The sequence below is a fragment of the Nanorana parkeri genome, unplaced genomic scaffold (genome assembly GCF_000935625.1).
Source record: "Nanorana parkeri isolate BGI_ZX_2015 unplaced genomic scaffold, ASM93562v1 scaffold1493, whole genome shotgun sequence".
Lineage (NCBI taxonomy): Eukaryota > Metazoa > Chordata > Amphibia > Anura > Dicroglossidae > Nanorana > Nanorana parkeri.
In genome coordinates, this window is record NW_017307761.1 from 183,392 (window position 1) to 198,764 (window position 15,373).

General features: G+C 45.6%; 1 protein-coding gene across 1 annotated transcript in view; it reads right to left on the bottom strand.

The window, feature by feature from the left end:
• The window catches only part of LOC108798513 (beta-TrCP-like), a 161,865-nt gene extending 146,741 nt beyond the window's left edge, over positions 1-15,124 (bottom strand). Inside the window, exon 1 of the mRNA XM_018570274.1 lies at positions 15,060-15,124. Coding sequence (XP_018425776.1) covers positions 15,060-15,077 — 18 coding nt within the window. The 5' untranslated portion in view covers positions 15,078-15,124. The remainder of the gene's footprint in view (positions 1-15,059) is intronic.
• Between the last annotated feature and the right edge of the window lie 249 nt (positions 15,125-15,373).

A 15,373-nucleotide genomic window follows, 5' to 3' on the forward strand; every position in this document is an offset into this window, starting at 1 on the left:
TCCTCTATAGCTGGTGGAATTCCGCATGGCGCTGTATAATGTATTATTGCTGGGATTTGTACTCCTATATACAGCGCAATGCAGAATATCACCAGCTATAGAGGAGTACAACAAATCCCAGCAATACATTATACATGCAGTGTACAATGTATTGCTGGGATTTGTATTCCTCTATAGCTGATGGTACAATGCTCTACGTAATATACAGCACAACGTACCATCAGCTATAGAGGAATACAAATCCCAGCAATACATGATAGAGCACCATGTGTGGGAGTGTGAAGGCTTACCTGAGCAGTCTTCCAGCAACTTTCTTCTGAGATCGGGCCTGTCTATTGTCGGCTGTCATCCCCCCACACCTGCTCCTCCTTACTACATCTCCCTGCGTCCCTGTGCCGATCGTGGAGTGTGAGGCGGGAAGGAGGTGCGGCGTGTAGAACGTGGATGCGGGTCTGGCAGCGGTGAGCGTGAGTTGGGGAAAAGGTACGGCGCGCAGAGTGTGTGGCCAACTGATCGGAAGCCGATTAATCGATTATTGAAAAAGTTGACAACTTTTTCAATAATCGATTATAATCGATTATGTCGATTAGTTGTTGCAGCCCTAATAGTGGCACACATGTATTAATGCAATAAGCATGAAAGCGGACCTTTACTCATATCTTTACAATAACAACAAACACACCTTTAGAAATGTTTAGTAATGACAATCTACAAACACATACTTCTAGATAATTGCCGGCTTTGTATTCTTTGCATTCCGCATTTGTCTTTTCTTCCCCAGTCTTCTGGCAGTGGCCATGCTTTTTGTGTGCATTTACACGTGTACATTAGGTTGAATGTTTTTACACATTGATGTAAATGGGCAAACAGACGTAAAACGCACAAAACTGTTGCGCATTTCCAAGCCTTTCCTATTGAGTCTATGGGAACAAAACGCGCTGTAGTCAAACAAAGAGAAGCTCAGGTACTTTTCTGAGCGACAGGCGTTCTTCTACATGTGGCGCTACGCTCAGATTTGAAGGGAGGCTATAGAAATAAATGGGATTTCTGGTCTTGCGTGTTTCAGTGTGCACAGTTACACGAAACAAAACATCAACATGTGAATGGGGTCTCAATCTCCCCCCAACACACAGATGGTTGTCAGGTGGGCAGAGATCACACCACTTGCACGAATATGTAAGGAGCTGGTGGATGGTTCAACATACCTACATAAAACACAAATAAAATTCTTGTTTCAGGTGACCCTTTAAACATGAAGAAATCACAACAATATTAAATTATCCCGGAGTAGCTACGATAAATGACTCCGTAGTTTACTCACAGTGTATAGTCCTACAGTCTCCAGTGTCAGGCTGCGGGTGGGCTTTAATACCATTTGTGCAACATTAGACTGTGATTCCAGGCTACGTGTTAACACAGTGTCCAAGGGGTGTGTCCATGACATCCTGGGCTCTCAGGAAGGGGTTGAATAACAATGGATGTCATTCAACTCTAAAGTGGTAAATACCATTAGTTAGGATGTGGTGGTTTGTGTGACTATTGCATTTACAGCTTTAACCGCCTCCTGTCCATGGCCGCTCCCGAACGGCCAGACGGGAGTCTTCTAGGAGCGGGAGAGGGCGTCTTAAGACGTCCTGCCCCTCCCCCCGCTCGTGTGCGGCGCTCAGAGCACACCACAGTGGGCAACTGTAACCATTGTAAGCAGCCAGCGATGGCTGTTTACATTCAAGCAATCGGGCGTCTCTAGAGACGTCCGATTGCTTACAGGAGCTGTGCCCCCCCGTACCTGTGTCTCGTCGCCGCTGCCGGTCACTTCCTGCATTCAGTGTTAGTCTCCTGTACAGAACACCAGAGAGAAGCTGATGAAGCAGATCTCTTTGAGACCCCTCTAATGTAAAATAAAAAAAATAAAAAATTCAAGTCCCCCTCCCCCAACATAAACATGTGTCGGGGTGCGCCTATGTGCGAAAATGACGATTGCGCCCATTACGCCGCACATGTTACATATCGCCGCAAACGTCAGAATGAGAGCAATAATTTTAGGGCCATTAATTACTGATAACATCAAACTGATGAGCGGTAAAAACTGTTAAAGCGTCGCCTATGGCCAACTTTGGGTGCGGTTAGAGCTGCAGCGAACGATTATTTTCCAAATCGATTAGTTAGCCGATTATTAAGTTCGATTAATCGGTTAATCGGATAAACAATAAAATACATTTTAAAAAATGGCTCCAGTGATGGACTACTAGTTTGTATTGAGATTGTAGTCCATCACAGGAGCAAGCTTGGAGCGGTGGAAAAAAAGTGTGGTGTGCAATATAGTGAAAAGGAAAGTGTAAAATTATACAGCAATGAATGCAGAATGGCACCGGCTATAGAGGACTACAACACCCAGCAATAGTACATTATACGGCGCAATGCAGAATGGCACCGGCTATAGAGGAGTACAACAAATCCGAAGCTTGACATGTTTGGTGTCTATTTACCAGACGTGACCCCGTCTTTTATATTTTACCAAAAAATTTAGGTGATAATAAATGTTTCATAACATTGTATAGGGAAACAGGTTTTTTTTTTTACAAAATTTAGGGTACTTTTTTTGTTATATAGTAAAAAATAAAATTTTATTAAAAGTAGAACTATGGGGTCAGTGTTTTTCCCCATAGTTCTCCTTAGGGTAACGGTAGGACACAAACTAGCGTCCTCCCGTTACCCTAAGCACTAGAACTATGAGGTGAGTGGAAATCACTCATCTCATAGTTCTCCTTTAAATACCACCAAAAGAAAGCTCTATCTGTCCTCCAAAAATTATATAAAATTTGTTTCAGTACAACGTTGCATGCCGGAATAAATGTCAGTCAAAGTACTGCAGCGCTGAACACTGAAAAATGGCCTGGCCAGGAAGGGGGTGAAACACCATGGTCTTTAAGAGGTTAAAGCAAAACTCTGGGCAAAAATGTTCTTAACCCTTGCAGTGGGGCTTGTTTTTGTCTAGGTGCTAAAAAAAAAAAAAAAGTTATACTCACCCGATCCTCAGAGCTAGCTTGCTCTTAGATCGGTTCCTGGAGCCTCTCTCCCCCTCTGCTGCAGCTGTCTAAAGATCCTTGAGTCATCACGATTTATACACAGTGTACAGGACATGTGGATGCCGAGGGACATACCATCTTAGTTACATAGTACGTCAGGTTGAAAAAAGACACAAGTCCATCGAGTCCAACCGAGTCCATCGCTGCACTGGAGGAGAAGGCAGGCTTCAGGGAACAGAGTAGCAGCCAACCGACTCCTTGATTCAAGTGAGTATAACTTTTTTTAGCACCTAGACAAAAACAAGCACTTAACCCTTGCAGTGGGCTACCCCCCACACTGCAAGGATTAAGAACACTTTTGCTCGGAGTTCTGCTTTAAAACAAAAATCCTGGGGGCAAAAATAAATATTCTTTTAAACAAACTAAAAGTGGGCTATGAGCCAATCTTCAGGCAAATATTAACCCCCTCCCACCGATTGCTGGCTTAAAAGGAGAACTATGGGGTCAGTGTTTTTCCCCATAGTTCTCCTTGGGGTAACGGGAGGACACAAACTAGCGTCCTCACGTTACCCTAAGCTCAGTATACCGCGAGCTACAGCTCGCGGTATACTGAGACGCCGCACCTGGAGCGGATCCCGACTTAGATGACGGGATCCGCCCAGCTGCGTGAGTGGCAGCTGGCTCTGCCTATCTAGAGGCAGAGCCAGCTGTACCCGCACCCTCCCCCGTCCGTTCCGCCAGTCAGCGCTGGCAGATCGGAGCGGGGAGAGGGGAATCCAGCCCCTCCCCCTGTCACGGCAGAGAGCCGTGACAGGATCGAGAGGTGAGGGAACCCGGTATGTGTTCCCTCACCTCCCGATCTACTGAGCCGACCTGTGACAGACTCATTGTCACAGGTCGGCTTAGAACTATGAGGTGAGTGGAAATCACTCATGTCATAGTTCTCCTTTAATGCCCTTGGTCAAATGTTTTGTCCGATGTTTTACCTCTGACCCCCTTACTCTGTGTACATTCACGAAGCATGGCACAGAGATGGGGTTTGTGCTGTGTTTTGTTAATGGCACAGCAGAGTGAGGGAGACAAAACACCGGCACTGGTTTCATTGGGTTTCAATGACCTGCAGTCTTGCAAGCATGCATTCCCTCAAATTGCTTGAAAATTTTGTAAGCTTCCAAAAAAGATGCTCTGTCTTTCCTTAAAGTCCATTTCCCCCTCTGTAAGCAATTAGCAATTATTGTGGTAATAAAGAGGTGCAGTGATGATGTGCACATTTTTCATGACTCACATTTCAGGCTTTCTTCATTTTTTTAATGAGAGTTTAATTAAGCTTGAAGCTTAGAAATTAAACATTTTCTCCACAGGAAAGTCAGTCTGACACCAGGGTGTCAGTCTGTAATCAGCTGCCCCCTTCCCTGTCACCCATTGGGGAAGGGAAGATATAGACACATTGCTTGGACAGCACACAGGCAGAAATTTTCATGCGGATATGAAGAGGGAAGCTAACAAAAAATATAAGTTTCTGTGTTCATATACATCAGCTGCATATGTCTGCTTCATGTACACTCTGTGTAAATTGCAGGCATATGTTTTTTTTTTAAAAGACCTCTGCAAAAGGTGGAAATGGACTTTGAAGGTCCATTCAGACTGTTTTGGTGCATTACAGGATGCAAGTTAACGTGAAATTTTTCGTGCACTACCGTGTGTATCACAATACACATTACAATAACAATGAAGATACACCAGAAAAACAAAAACGTATCCAACAAATAATTCAGATGGTATACTAAACAAAAAATTTAACAAATTGAAAAATTACTTATGATCAGTCAAATCTTTTTCGGCCAGGATATCTTTTACTAAGAGAATGTCCTACTAAAGTTAGGCCCATTCATTCAGAAGAATGCTGCAACTTAATTCCACACGGGAGGAAATGGGGTGCAGCTGTCTTCCCTAAAAAAACAAATTCCAACAAGAAACGGATTAGAAAATCCACAGCATGCTACTTGCATCCAGCCAGTCGTGTTCTGGTGACAGTTGCCCTGCCACTTGCCTGTTATCACCTATAAAGAGACTTGTACCTACTGAAGACTGAATCATGTTCATTGTGCCTCCTGCTTTCTGTTATAAGCATTAGCGCATTAGCAATTTATCATTCAAATCACTGAAAAGGAAAAACAGCCTACAAAATACTACTATATTGAGGGTCCACCAAAGGAACTTTAACCCCTTCATGACTGAGGCCTTTTTTTTTCATTTTTTGCACCCATGTTATATTCCACATTTTAAGCCTGAAAATTACTTAAAACCCCCAAACATTATATATTTTCTGAATGCAAGACCCTATAGAATAAAATGGTGGTAGTTGCAAATTTTTATGTTGCGCAATATTAGCGCAACTCCTTATTGAACCCCAACATTTAATGAAAAATGTAATCAAATGCCCCAAAACACAACAAAATACCCATTTGTTTAATGAAATATAAAAGATGAGTTTACAATGAGTAAAACGATACCCAACATGCCCAGTTTACAAATTGGGTGCGTCCGTGAAACGGCGAAAAACTGCAGTACCCCTAAAAGTCAATCGAAGACTTTTTAAAAGCCCCCACAGGTCATCAATTTAGAGATACCCCAAAATACTGGCCCTGGAATTATTGCTCTCACTCCGGCGTGCGCGGCGATATTCAACATGTGTAGCGCGTTCGTCGTTTTCATACATAGGCGCACCCGACGCGTGTTTACGTGGCAACGTGTATGCTCACGGGGGTGGGGGACTTTTAAATAAAAAATTTTATTATCATTATATTTATTTTATTTTTAAAAACTGTTTGTTTTTTTTAACTTTGACTGCTATCACATATGGGTGCTTACAAGCCCCCCCATGTGATAGCAGATGGTGGTGACAGGTACTCTTTAAGGTGATGCTGGGGGTCCAAAAGACCCCCAGTGTCACCTTTACAATGGAAATAAGCTATTGAAGTGCAGATCGCACTTCAATAGCTTATAGCTGGCTGCAGGAGCCCAGAACTGACAGCCCGGGGACCGGAAGTGATGCAATCTGCATCGCTCCCGGTCCCATAGAACGGGGAGGGGATCGATGAACGGAAGTTCGTCGATCTCCTCCCCAGCTCCCCGCGGACACCAAGGAAGACGATCCCGTAGGAGGGGCAACAGAGCCCGGGAAGCATGGCGGGGGGGGCGGCCCCTACTTCGGGACACAGAAGCGATCTGGCGACAGGTAACTCGCCAGAATCGCTTCTGTTGTAAAGCCGACAGTCGGCTTTACAAGTTTAAACAGACCCGATGCTGGCGACGTACACTGTACGTCGTCAGTCACAAAGGGGTTAATCTATTGGCCGTATAATCTCCTATATCTTCTTTGATGAGGTGTAAGATTTTAACCACCTCCCGGCTGGGCAGGATTTCTCTAGATCTGAGCGGCCGTGTTTTGGCGTCAGCGCGCGGGCGGGATAGTCCCAAAATGTATAAACAGGCAGCGAGGCAAGCGATCCGCCGATACAAGGGATCCATCCCAGTTGCGGCGCTCTCAGTATATCGTGGGCAATAGCACGCAATTTACTGAGCTTTGGGTCATGGGAGGAGATTAGTATATGTCCTCCCGTACACCTAAAGAGAACTATGGGGAAAAACACTTACCCCAGAGTTCTCTTTTAATCCTTCCCTAGTGCCACGTCATAATCACAGAGCAGAAAACAGACATTCCCCGCTCTCCATCCTGATTTATTTGTCATGGTCCATGTCCTCCAGGGTGCTTACAAGTGATTTAGGCAGCTGTATAGCCATCCAGATCACTTGTGAAAAACGGCTCCCTCGCAACGCTGCTCATCCACTCACTTGTTATCTCTCGTCGACTACTGTAATTCCCTCCTCATTGGCCTATCTCTACACAGGCTATCCCCCCTTCAGTCCATCATGAATGCTGTTGCCAGACTTATCCACCTAACCAACCGCTCAGTGTCTGCATCCCCCCTATGCCGATCCCTGCACTGGCTTCCAATCACCCAAAGTATAAAATTCAAAATATTAACAACCACTTACAAAGCCATCCACAACTCAGCCCCAGGTTACATCTCCAACCTTGTCTCAAAGTATCACCCTAACCGTCCCCTACGCTCCTCCCAATACCTCCTGCTCTATAGCTCCCATGCTCGCCTCCAGGACTTCTCTAGTCTCCCCCATTCTTTGGAACTCTTTACCCCAACCTGTCTGTCTATCTCACACTCCGACAGCCTTTAGGCAATCCCTTAAGACTCATCTCTTCAGGGAAGCTTATCCGACCTCAACCTAACCACTGAAATATCACTTTCGCAAACAATTCATCCCCACACAGCTACCTCCTCATGTATCACTTGCCCCTCCCTTTTAGATTGTAAGCTCTCACAGACAGGGCCCTCCTTACCATCTTGTCTTGAATTGTATTGTAATTGTAATGTCTTCCTTATTTTGTAAAGCGCTGTGCAAACTCTGTATAATAATAGAAAAAAAAACAACACTTGCCCGGCGATAGATTCTGCCCCTCTGCTCAGGGTAACAGGACATGTGTTTTTACTGGCCACCAGTTAAAGGGGGGCCTTCTCTCTCTGACTACTGTTGTGGTGTGACGAATATACCATGAGCTGTAGCTATAATCATTTTTACCAGGGGGGTCCCCTCCAGACTTGAGCACTATTTCAAGGGTTCCTCCGAGGTTCCCCAGGCAGGAAGAGAAAAGCCGTTGGGGGACTGTTTGCATAAAAGGAGAAGCTTGCAGTATCGAGTAAAAGAGTAAGTCAAAAGCCTAGGCAAAAAAAAAACAAGCATTCCACCTATGCAGTGTGCAGGGAGCCCCACTGCAAGATAAGTTTTTTTTACAGTTCCCCAGAGCTCAGGGTTAAACACCCTGCAAGTGCAGAAACCACCCGTTCATCTGTCAGAAATATACTCAGCTCCAAATTTCCTGTTGTGAGCTGACAACACACTGCCTGTTGTGGATTAAAATAACAAGAAATTGTTTTGCAGTGTAAGATAAGAACTGGAAGGGCTGATCAGACTCATTGAGATAACATTGAAGAGTGAACAGGAGAGTTCTGAATTTCCACGAGATCAATGGGTTCTATTTTTCTCTTAGAACATATAAAGATAAGATAAAATAGGGGAGTGGGCTAATATATGGCAGATGAGGTTTAACGTCGATAAATGCAAAGTAATGCACTTTGGGATTAAAAATAAGCAAATGGGCTTTACAATTATGGGTATGCCGCTAGAGAAGGCAGAAATGCAAAAAGATTTGGGGGTCATTGTAGACCGCAGATTGATTAATAGTTTGCAGTGCCAGGCTGCTGTAAACAAAGCTAGTAGAGTCCTGCCCGTATTAAGAAGTGGATTTATTGCAGAGACAAGTCTATAATTGTGCCACTTTATAGATCACTGGTCCGGCCTCATCTGGAGTATGCGGTACAGTTTTGGTCACCAGTCCACAGAAAGGATGTCCTCGAGCTTGAAAGAGTCCAGAGGAGGGCAACCAAACTAATTAGGGGAATGGAGGACTTGAGTTATGAGACACGACTACTACATTTTAATTTGTTCACGTTGGAAGTAAGGAGATTAAGGGGGGACATGATTTTCATGTACAAATTGTTCAATGGTGACAGCAACATTAGTAACAAACTATTTACGATTAACTCTGTAACAAAGACTAGAGGCCACCACCTAAAATTGTGGCGAAGGGGAATCTTGTCACGCCTGCTCAGATTGAAACGTAGAGGATCTCAACTGCGGAGGGTATAAGCTACCGTAGGTAGTAGTTGAAGGCTTCTCAAGACTTAAAATGCAACTGAAGCCAAAACGTTTTTGTTTGTTTTTTAGTTTTGGATAGAGTGGATAAGGACAGCTGCTAGGTTCTTATTGCTTTCTGTGTCCCCGTTATTGAGATTCACCCTCTCCATTTGTCCTGGTGACCGTTATCACTGACAGTGAAAGAAAATACCACATTTTGGGTTCTGATCAGAACAGAAATAGATGGGAAATGTTCCAATGGGAACACTAATTCTGGTGAGCCTGCTGACCACCTGGGATTTCCCTCCATTTGGAGGGATTTCCCCTTGCTTCCCGGTGTGGCTAGTGGACAGAAAGTGAAGGGAAATCTCCCTAATGGGACACAAATGGGGGTAAAAAAAAAAAGCTGGCCGGGGTTATAACTAGGGATGCCGATACTGAGCATTTGGGCGAGTACATGTAATCGCTAAAATGCTCCAATACTTACCTCCGATACCAGAACTTCCGGTCAGAGGGAGATCTCCCTCTGACTGGCAGTGCTGAGGGAGCATGGAGCTGCCTTCCTTTCCAATCAGGAAGTCGGGAGGTGGGTTATGCCTGGCTGAGAATCCGGCTTAACTGGTTGCTCTGCGGCCTGGGTTCTTAACCGATCAGAAAGCCGGGTGGCACGTAATGACCCGCCTTCCTGATTGGTCAGGAAGCCAGGCCATCTAGGAACAAGTGAAGCTGGCTTCCTAGCCAATCAGGAAGCCGGGTCATGACTTGCTGCCTGACTTCTTGATTGCCTAGGAAGCCGGCTTCACTTGCTGCTAGGCAGCCTGGCTTCCTGACCAATCAGGAAGCCAGGCAGCCTCGGCAAGTGAAGCTGGTGTTCTTTCCATAAAAAACTGGCTTCACAGGCAATCAGGAAGCCGGGTGATGGGTTATGACCCGCCGCCAGACTTCCTCATAGCGGAGGCACACGGCACTGGTACTCGGTATAAGCGAGTACCGGAGACAAAATACATTGGTACTCGTTACCCAAAAAAACGGTATCGGTGCATCCCTAGTTATAACCATTGATTCTCTATCCATAATGAAAATAAAAAGCTTTGGCCTCAGGTTTACTGTAACGAGAACAAATGGGGAATTTTAATGTTTGGGTTTACACACAGGTTATTAGTACAATGGTCAACCACCCTGCAAGTTCTATGGATGGGAACGATCCTCCTCCCACCTCTGGTCTCAAAGGTTCCTTTATAGAATGCAGTTCTGTATTTGAGTTTCATTACAATGTTACAATAGAGAATGCAGAAATGTAAATAAATGGAAACCATTTCCTGTTTGCCCAGTACACTGTACACTTTATATGCACTTATGTTTCTTAATTAAATCTCAGTGTTATAGCTGGAAAAAACACGACAATAACATTGATTATAAAAGAAGCTTGCAGACAAGTGATTACAGTTTAAAAAATAGACTTCACTTTGTAATTAAAAAGTTAATCTGGAAAAAGGATGTGCATGATGGGGTTCTTCTACCTACTGACTTTCTTCTGATATCAAACTAAAGCTAGTTATGTGGAGGTGGATAAAGGCCTCCTAGATTGCCTAATTCTCGGATTCAAGCAGCCTGGTCCCCATGTTCAGGAATAAAGGGGATGCCAAACCAAAAGAAAGACGTGTCTTCAATTGTTTACAATTGATGAAATAAAAAACAGCCAACACGTTTCGGGGAAAACACTCCCGCTTTATCAGGGCTTAGGATGAGATAAGGTTTTGATTGGATTCAAAATATACTGTAACCATATGGATCTCTACAAGGTTTGATAAAAGTATCTCCTTTAGGGCTTGGACCCTAGCATATATGATCTACCACAATAACACCAATGCCACACATGGAAAAACAGAAGCCACGCTACTAATGATTATTTTCATAATCGATTAGTTGGACGATAATTTTTCCGATTAATCAGATTTAAAAAAATAAATACTATCCTTAATTTAAAATACTCAAATGGAATGTTACAAAAGTTTATTTCAGAATAAAACTGCATGCACAATTTTTTGCAATCGCCCTGCACTGGAACGCACAGCATCGCGGCACCGTGCGTTCCAGTGCGGCCAATCACACTGTGGGTGGAAGGCGCGTTTGGAGTGCCTCCTTATCAAGATAGAAAACATGATTTTGGCATGACATGCACTTTCAAAATCTTCACCCACCCTGACCCTGTGACTGGACAGTGAAAGGAGAAGCAGCACTCATCTCTGTCACTCTGCTGTCTCCTCCAAGGCTCCTTGCAAGGCAACAAACCTGCAGCTCCCCGCACTGCTTCTATCTCTCCCACTTTGAGGCTGCATTTACAGATAGCGTTTGTGGCTCCCGCACGGTTTTCCGCGCAAAACGAAAACACTAATGTTTTTTAATCCACATGGGTGCCACTCGTTTGCGGCTATTAAAGACGCACGTTTTAGTGAGCAGATAGGAATACATAGCGGTGAATGGACAAACGCCTGCAAAAATGTGCAAAAAACGCACACAGAAATGTTGAAAAACACTTGTGTAGCGCATTTCCATTGAACTCGGGACCGGCAACGGCAGTGACAGCTGCTGGCAATACAAGCGATCGGGCGTCTGGAGACACTCGATGGCTTGAATGTAAAGCTCCCGGCCGGCCGTGTAATTACAACGGCCGGCCGGGAAGCTGCTCGCTGGGCTCCATTTGTACACACATCTTGGGGCCAATTTACACACAGGCCCATTACCTTCCTGGAGGGTTGCAGGAAATCGGAGTATCAGGAGGAAACCCATGAAAAGCACAATTTCCTCAATCTCTTTTCCTGCAACCCCTGTTATGAATGCACAGCAAGCCTCTATATTGAGTGTTCCTGCGCATTCATAAACTGAGGATATAGTACACAATCATAAATGAACAGGAAGTCATGTAGACCACTTCCTGTTCATTCATAATTGGGGACACAGTAAGCTTACTATGTCCTCAGTTATTGCCAAACACTCACCGATCAGCTGATCGCCTTGCATTTTGCTCTCCATCCTGAGACGCTGTCCCAGGAGGCCGAGCGGAAAGAGAGCTTGGCCTCCTGTGACAGCTGACGCATCCTGAGCTTTCTCCTACCCGCACCACCTCCTAAAAAAGCTTCTCTCCTCCGCGCTGGATGCCGTTCTGTGTCCCCTCGGATCCCCTCTGCCGACACAGGCAGGAAGAGCAGCGGACATTGGAGGGGACACAGACCAGCGTTCAGCGGGGAGGAGAGAAGATAGAATTGCACTGAATTTCCAGCCGTTATGGTGCTTTTGGCATTTTGCGCAAAGTACCATTTCCAAATGAAACTTTGGTGCATCCATAGTTGATACCCCAAGTTTCAGCATCGAAGCTGGCATTTTAACTAATTCGTCCAGGATTAACTAAAAGTCATACAATAAGCCCTTAAGAAGGGGGAGGTCCTTTGCCCCAAAATGCGTTGGCAATATTTTACCCATTAATTTTTATTGATTCCAAGCTATTGGACCTTTTCTACCAACACTCCTCACTTTACACCTCGATTGGGAGAGGCAGAAGCTGAATACCACAGTTGGGTCATTACATACCGTTCCTCATCTTAGGAGGGCCTACACTGGTCCAGCGCTACCAAACACATCCATCAGATATTTCCACCGTGTAATGTTCCCCGAGTACGATCTGCGGCCAGAGCGCGTTCCAGCGTGGAGCGCATCGGCCAAGTGACTCGCCGCAGGCCGCCTCCCACATTGGGGGAGGTATTATGCGCTCCAGGCTGGAACGCGGAAGTGCCCCACGATCGTGTGACGTCACGTCCGCGGGCTATTTAAACCTGCCGAAAAGAGAAGATGGCGTTCTACTATTGGGGTTGCTGCCCAATAACGCCAGGAACCTATAGATCTACTGACCCCACAGTAGCCCTGTCAACAGTATGCGTTAAAATCAGAGGTTTCACTTGCTGCATACTACCATTCAATACCTCGCGTTATTGTTTGAGTGGACTACAGTGGAACTCCCTGTTTTCATACAACCCCGTTATCACAAGTACTCTCTGTATATTAATGCACACAACTAATATAAAGGACTCGGGGTTATGCCTTGAATAACTCCGCTGCTACTCCTGTTACTCCTCTAATTTCAGTTTATTTGGCAAATGATGCGCGAATCCCAAACTCTCCGTCAGCGATTGAGAGTGAAAACTGGGATTCAAGACTGATTGCCGCACTCCACACACTCCCGGAAATCCGCAATTGTGATCCTAACCCATTCATATTTCACCCAGGCGCATCACACACCGACACCTTCCAGAATGTTCACTTCAAACAAAAGCCAGTTAAATACTGGAAATAATAGAGCCAGGGAGCTGAGGGGGGCAATATTTAACAGAAAGGCCTATTGACATTCAATAGCAGCTGAAAAGCCCCTCCCCTTCAACCAATTCATAGAAGAGATCCAACACAGCACATGTATTCATAGACCGAGCTTGTCTACAATCACCGACTTAGAGCCTAAATATGACAAGAACATTAAAAAAGGACTATGGACCGACCTTTTTTGGCTATAAGTTCTCTTTAGGGTCACAGGAGGACATTTAAAGGAGAACTATGAGATGAGTGATTTCCACTCACCTCATAGTTCTAGCCGACCTGTGACAATGAGACTGTCACAGGTCGGCTCAGTAGATCGGGAGGTGAGCGAACACATACCGGGTTCGCTCACCTCTCGATCCTGTCACGGCTCTCTGCCGTGACAGGGGGAGGGGCTGGATTCCCCTCTCCGATCTGCCAGCGCTGACTGGGGGAACGGGCGGGGGAGGGGGCGGTTACAGCTGGCTCTGCCTCTAGATAGGCAGAGCCAGCTGTCACTCACGCAGCTGGGCGGATCCCGTCATCTACGTCGGAATCCGCTTCGGCTGCGGGGTCTCAGTATACCGCGAGCTGTAGCTCGCAGTATACTGAGCTTAGGGTCACGGGAGGACGCTAGTTTGTGTCCTCCCGTTACCCTAAGGAGAACTATGGGGTAAAACACTGACCCCATAGTTCTCCTTTAATATGTGCTCCTGTGACCCAAACCTAAGCATACAGTGGCCTATTATCCGCTAGATGCTGACAGCGCAGAACCGCGCTACAGCCAGGAATATTGTCGGGAGCCACCCTACTACCTGATTGACAGCTGGCTCTGTCTTTCTGAAAGCAGAGTCATCTGTGCCCGCCCCCTCCCCTGTCCGTTCCTCCAGTCAGCTCTGGAGGAACGGAGAGCGGAGAATCCCTGTGGTGAGCGGTGATTGACACCTCTCTCCGCAGGGAGAAGATCAGGAACTGAGTGATCAGCGGTATGTGATCGCTCATTTCCGGATCTATAGAGCCGACATGTGACAGTTTCAGTGTCATACGTCGGCTCTAATTATGGGGATGGGTGTATTTCAGGCAAACTTGTAATACACACTTGAAATACGCATACGAGAGCCATTGTACCAGCAAAGGATTTTTATTTCTGTCCATCCACTTTTGCGATCTGCTACACCTTTCAGCTCTGTCTGCCAATGGAGAAGATTTGAATGCTCTCCACTGCAATGCAGGCACTTTGGAGTTATTGCCCCCCTAATGTGACTGAAGGAGGAGGAGCAGCACACAGATAAGCTGTCTCTCCAACTATCTACATTCTCCCAGCACCCCTGATTGGCTCCTTGTGCTGCTTCCCCCTATCCCAGTTTAAGTTCTGATGTACAGTACTACAAGAGGCTTCTGACAAGTCAAATTCAGGTATCTACTTGGATTTAAAAAAAATACCCTCAATGATTAAATAATGAATAGAGAGCTGTATTAAATTTGTGTATTTTATATCCGCCCGGTGTTCAGCTTTTATCTCACTATGATGCCTGAATGAGATGAAGGATCCATCCATTAGGAAGCTGTATGTGACATGACACAGTGATCAATGGCAGGCAGACATGTCAGTCTCTATTATTAGTTATACTGGTAAATACATAGCAAGAACACAGACTGATCATCTCATAGCAGGGCACGTTATCTTCACATATCACAAAGCTCTCCAGACCCCATCCTGGCTAGATAAGAGCCTGGCAGGGCATTATGTCACTTGTAGTCCCCCAGCACCTGGAGGCCGCAGACTGAATGGCAGAGACAGACATCATATGCCCCATCGGAGATCAGAGCCAGCCCCGGTCACCTCCCTCCTCGGGGCTCCCACAGGTCGCCCATACATCACACACTATCACTGTATTGTATCCATCACATTACCTTTTTATATGATGCCATCACCCTAGTACACCCAGATCACACAGCCACTTCCTCGTCACATGACGTCATGGTCACGTGCTACCCTTAACCCAGACATCTACGGCGACCCGCGATGCTCAAACGTCCTCGGAAGTCGGAGGCTTGGAGCCGGCGGGAGATTGAAAAGTTATTAAGAATCAGAATGGATAAAGAAGGATGATCGCGTCAGGAGGATGGTGCGGGGAGTAGAGACTTGGGAGGAGAACGTGGCATTTCATTAAAGTCTATTACAACCCGTGTACCAGTTATTAGATATTGTGGCTGCATTAGTGTTC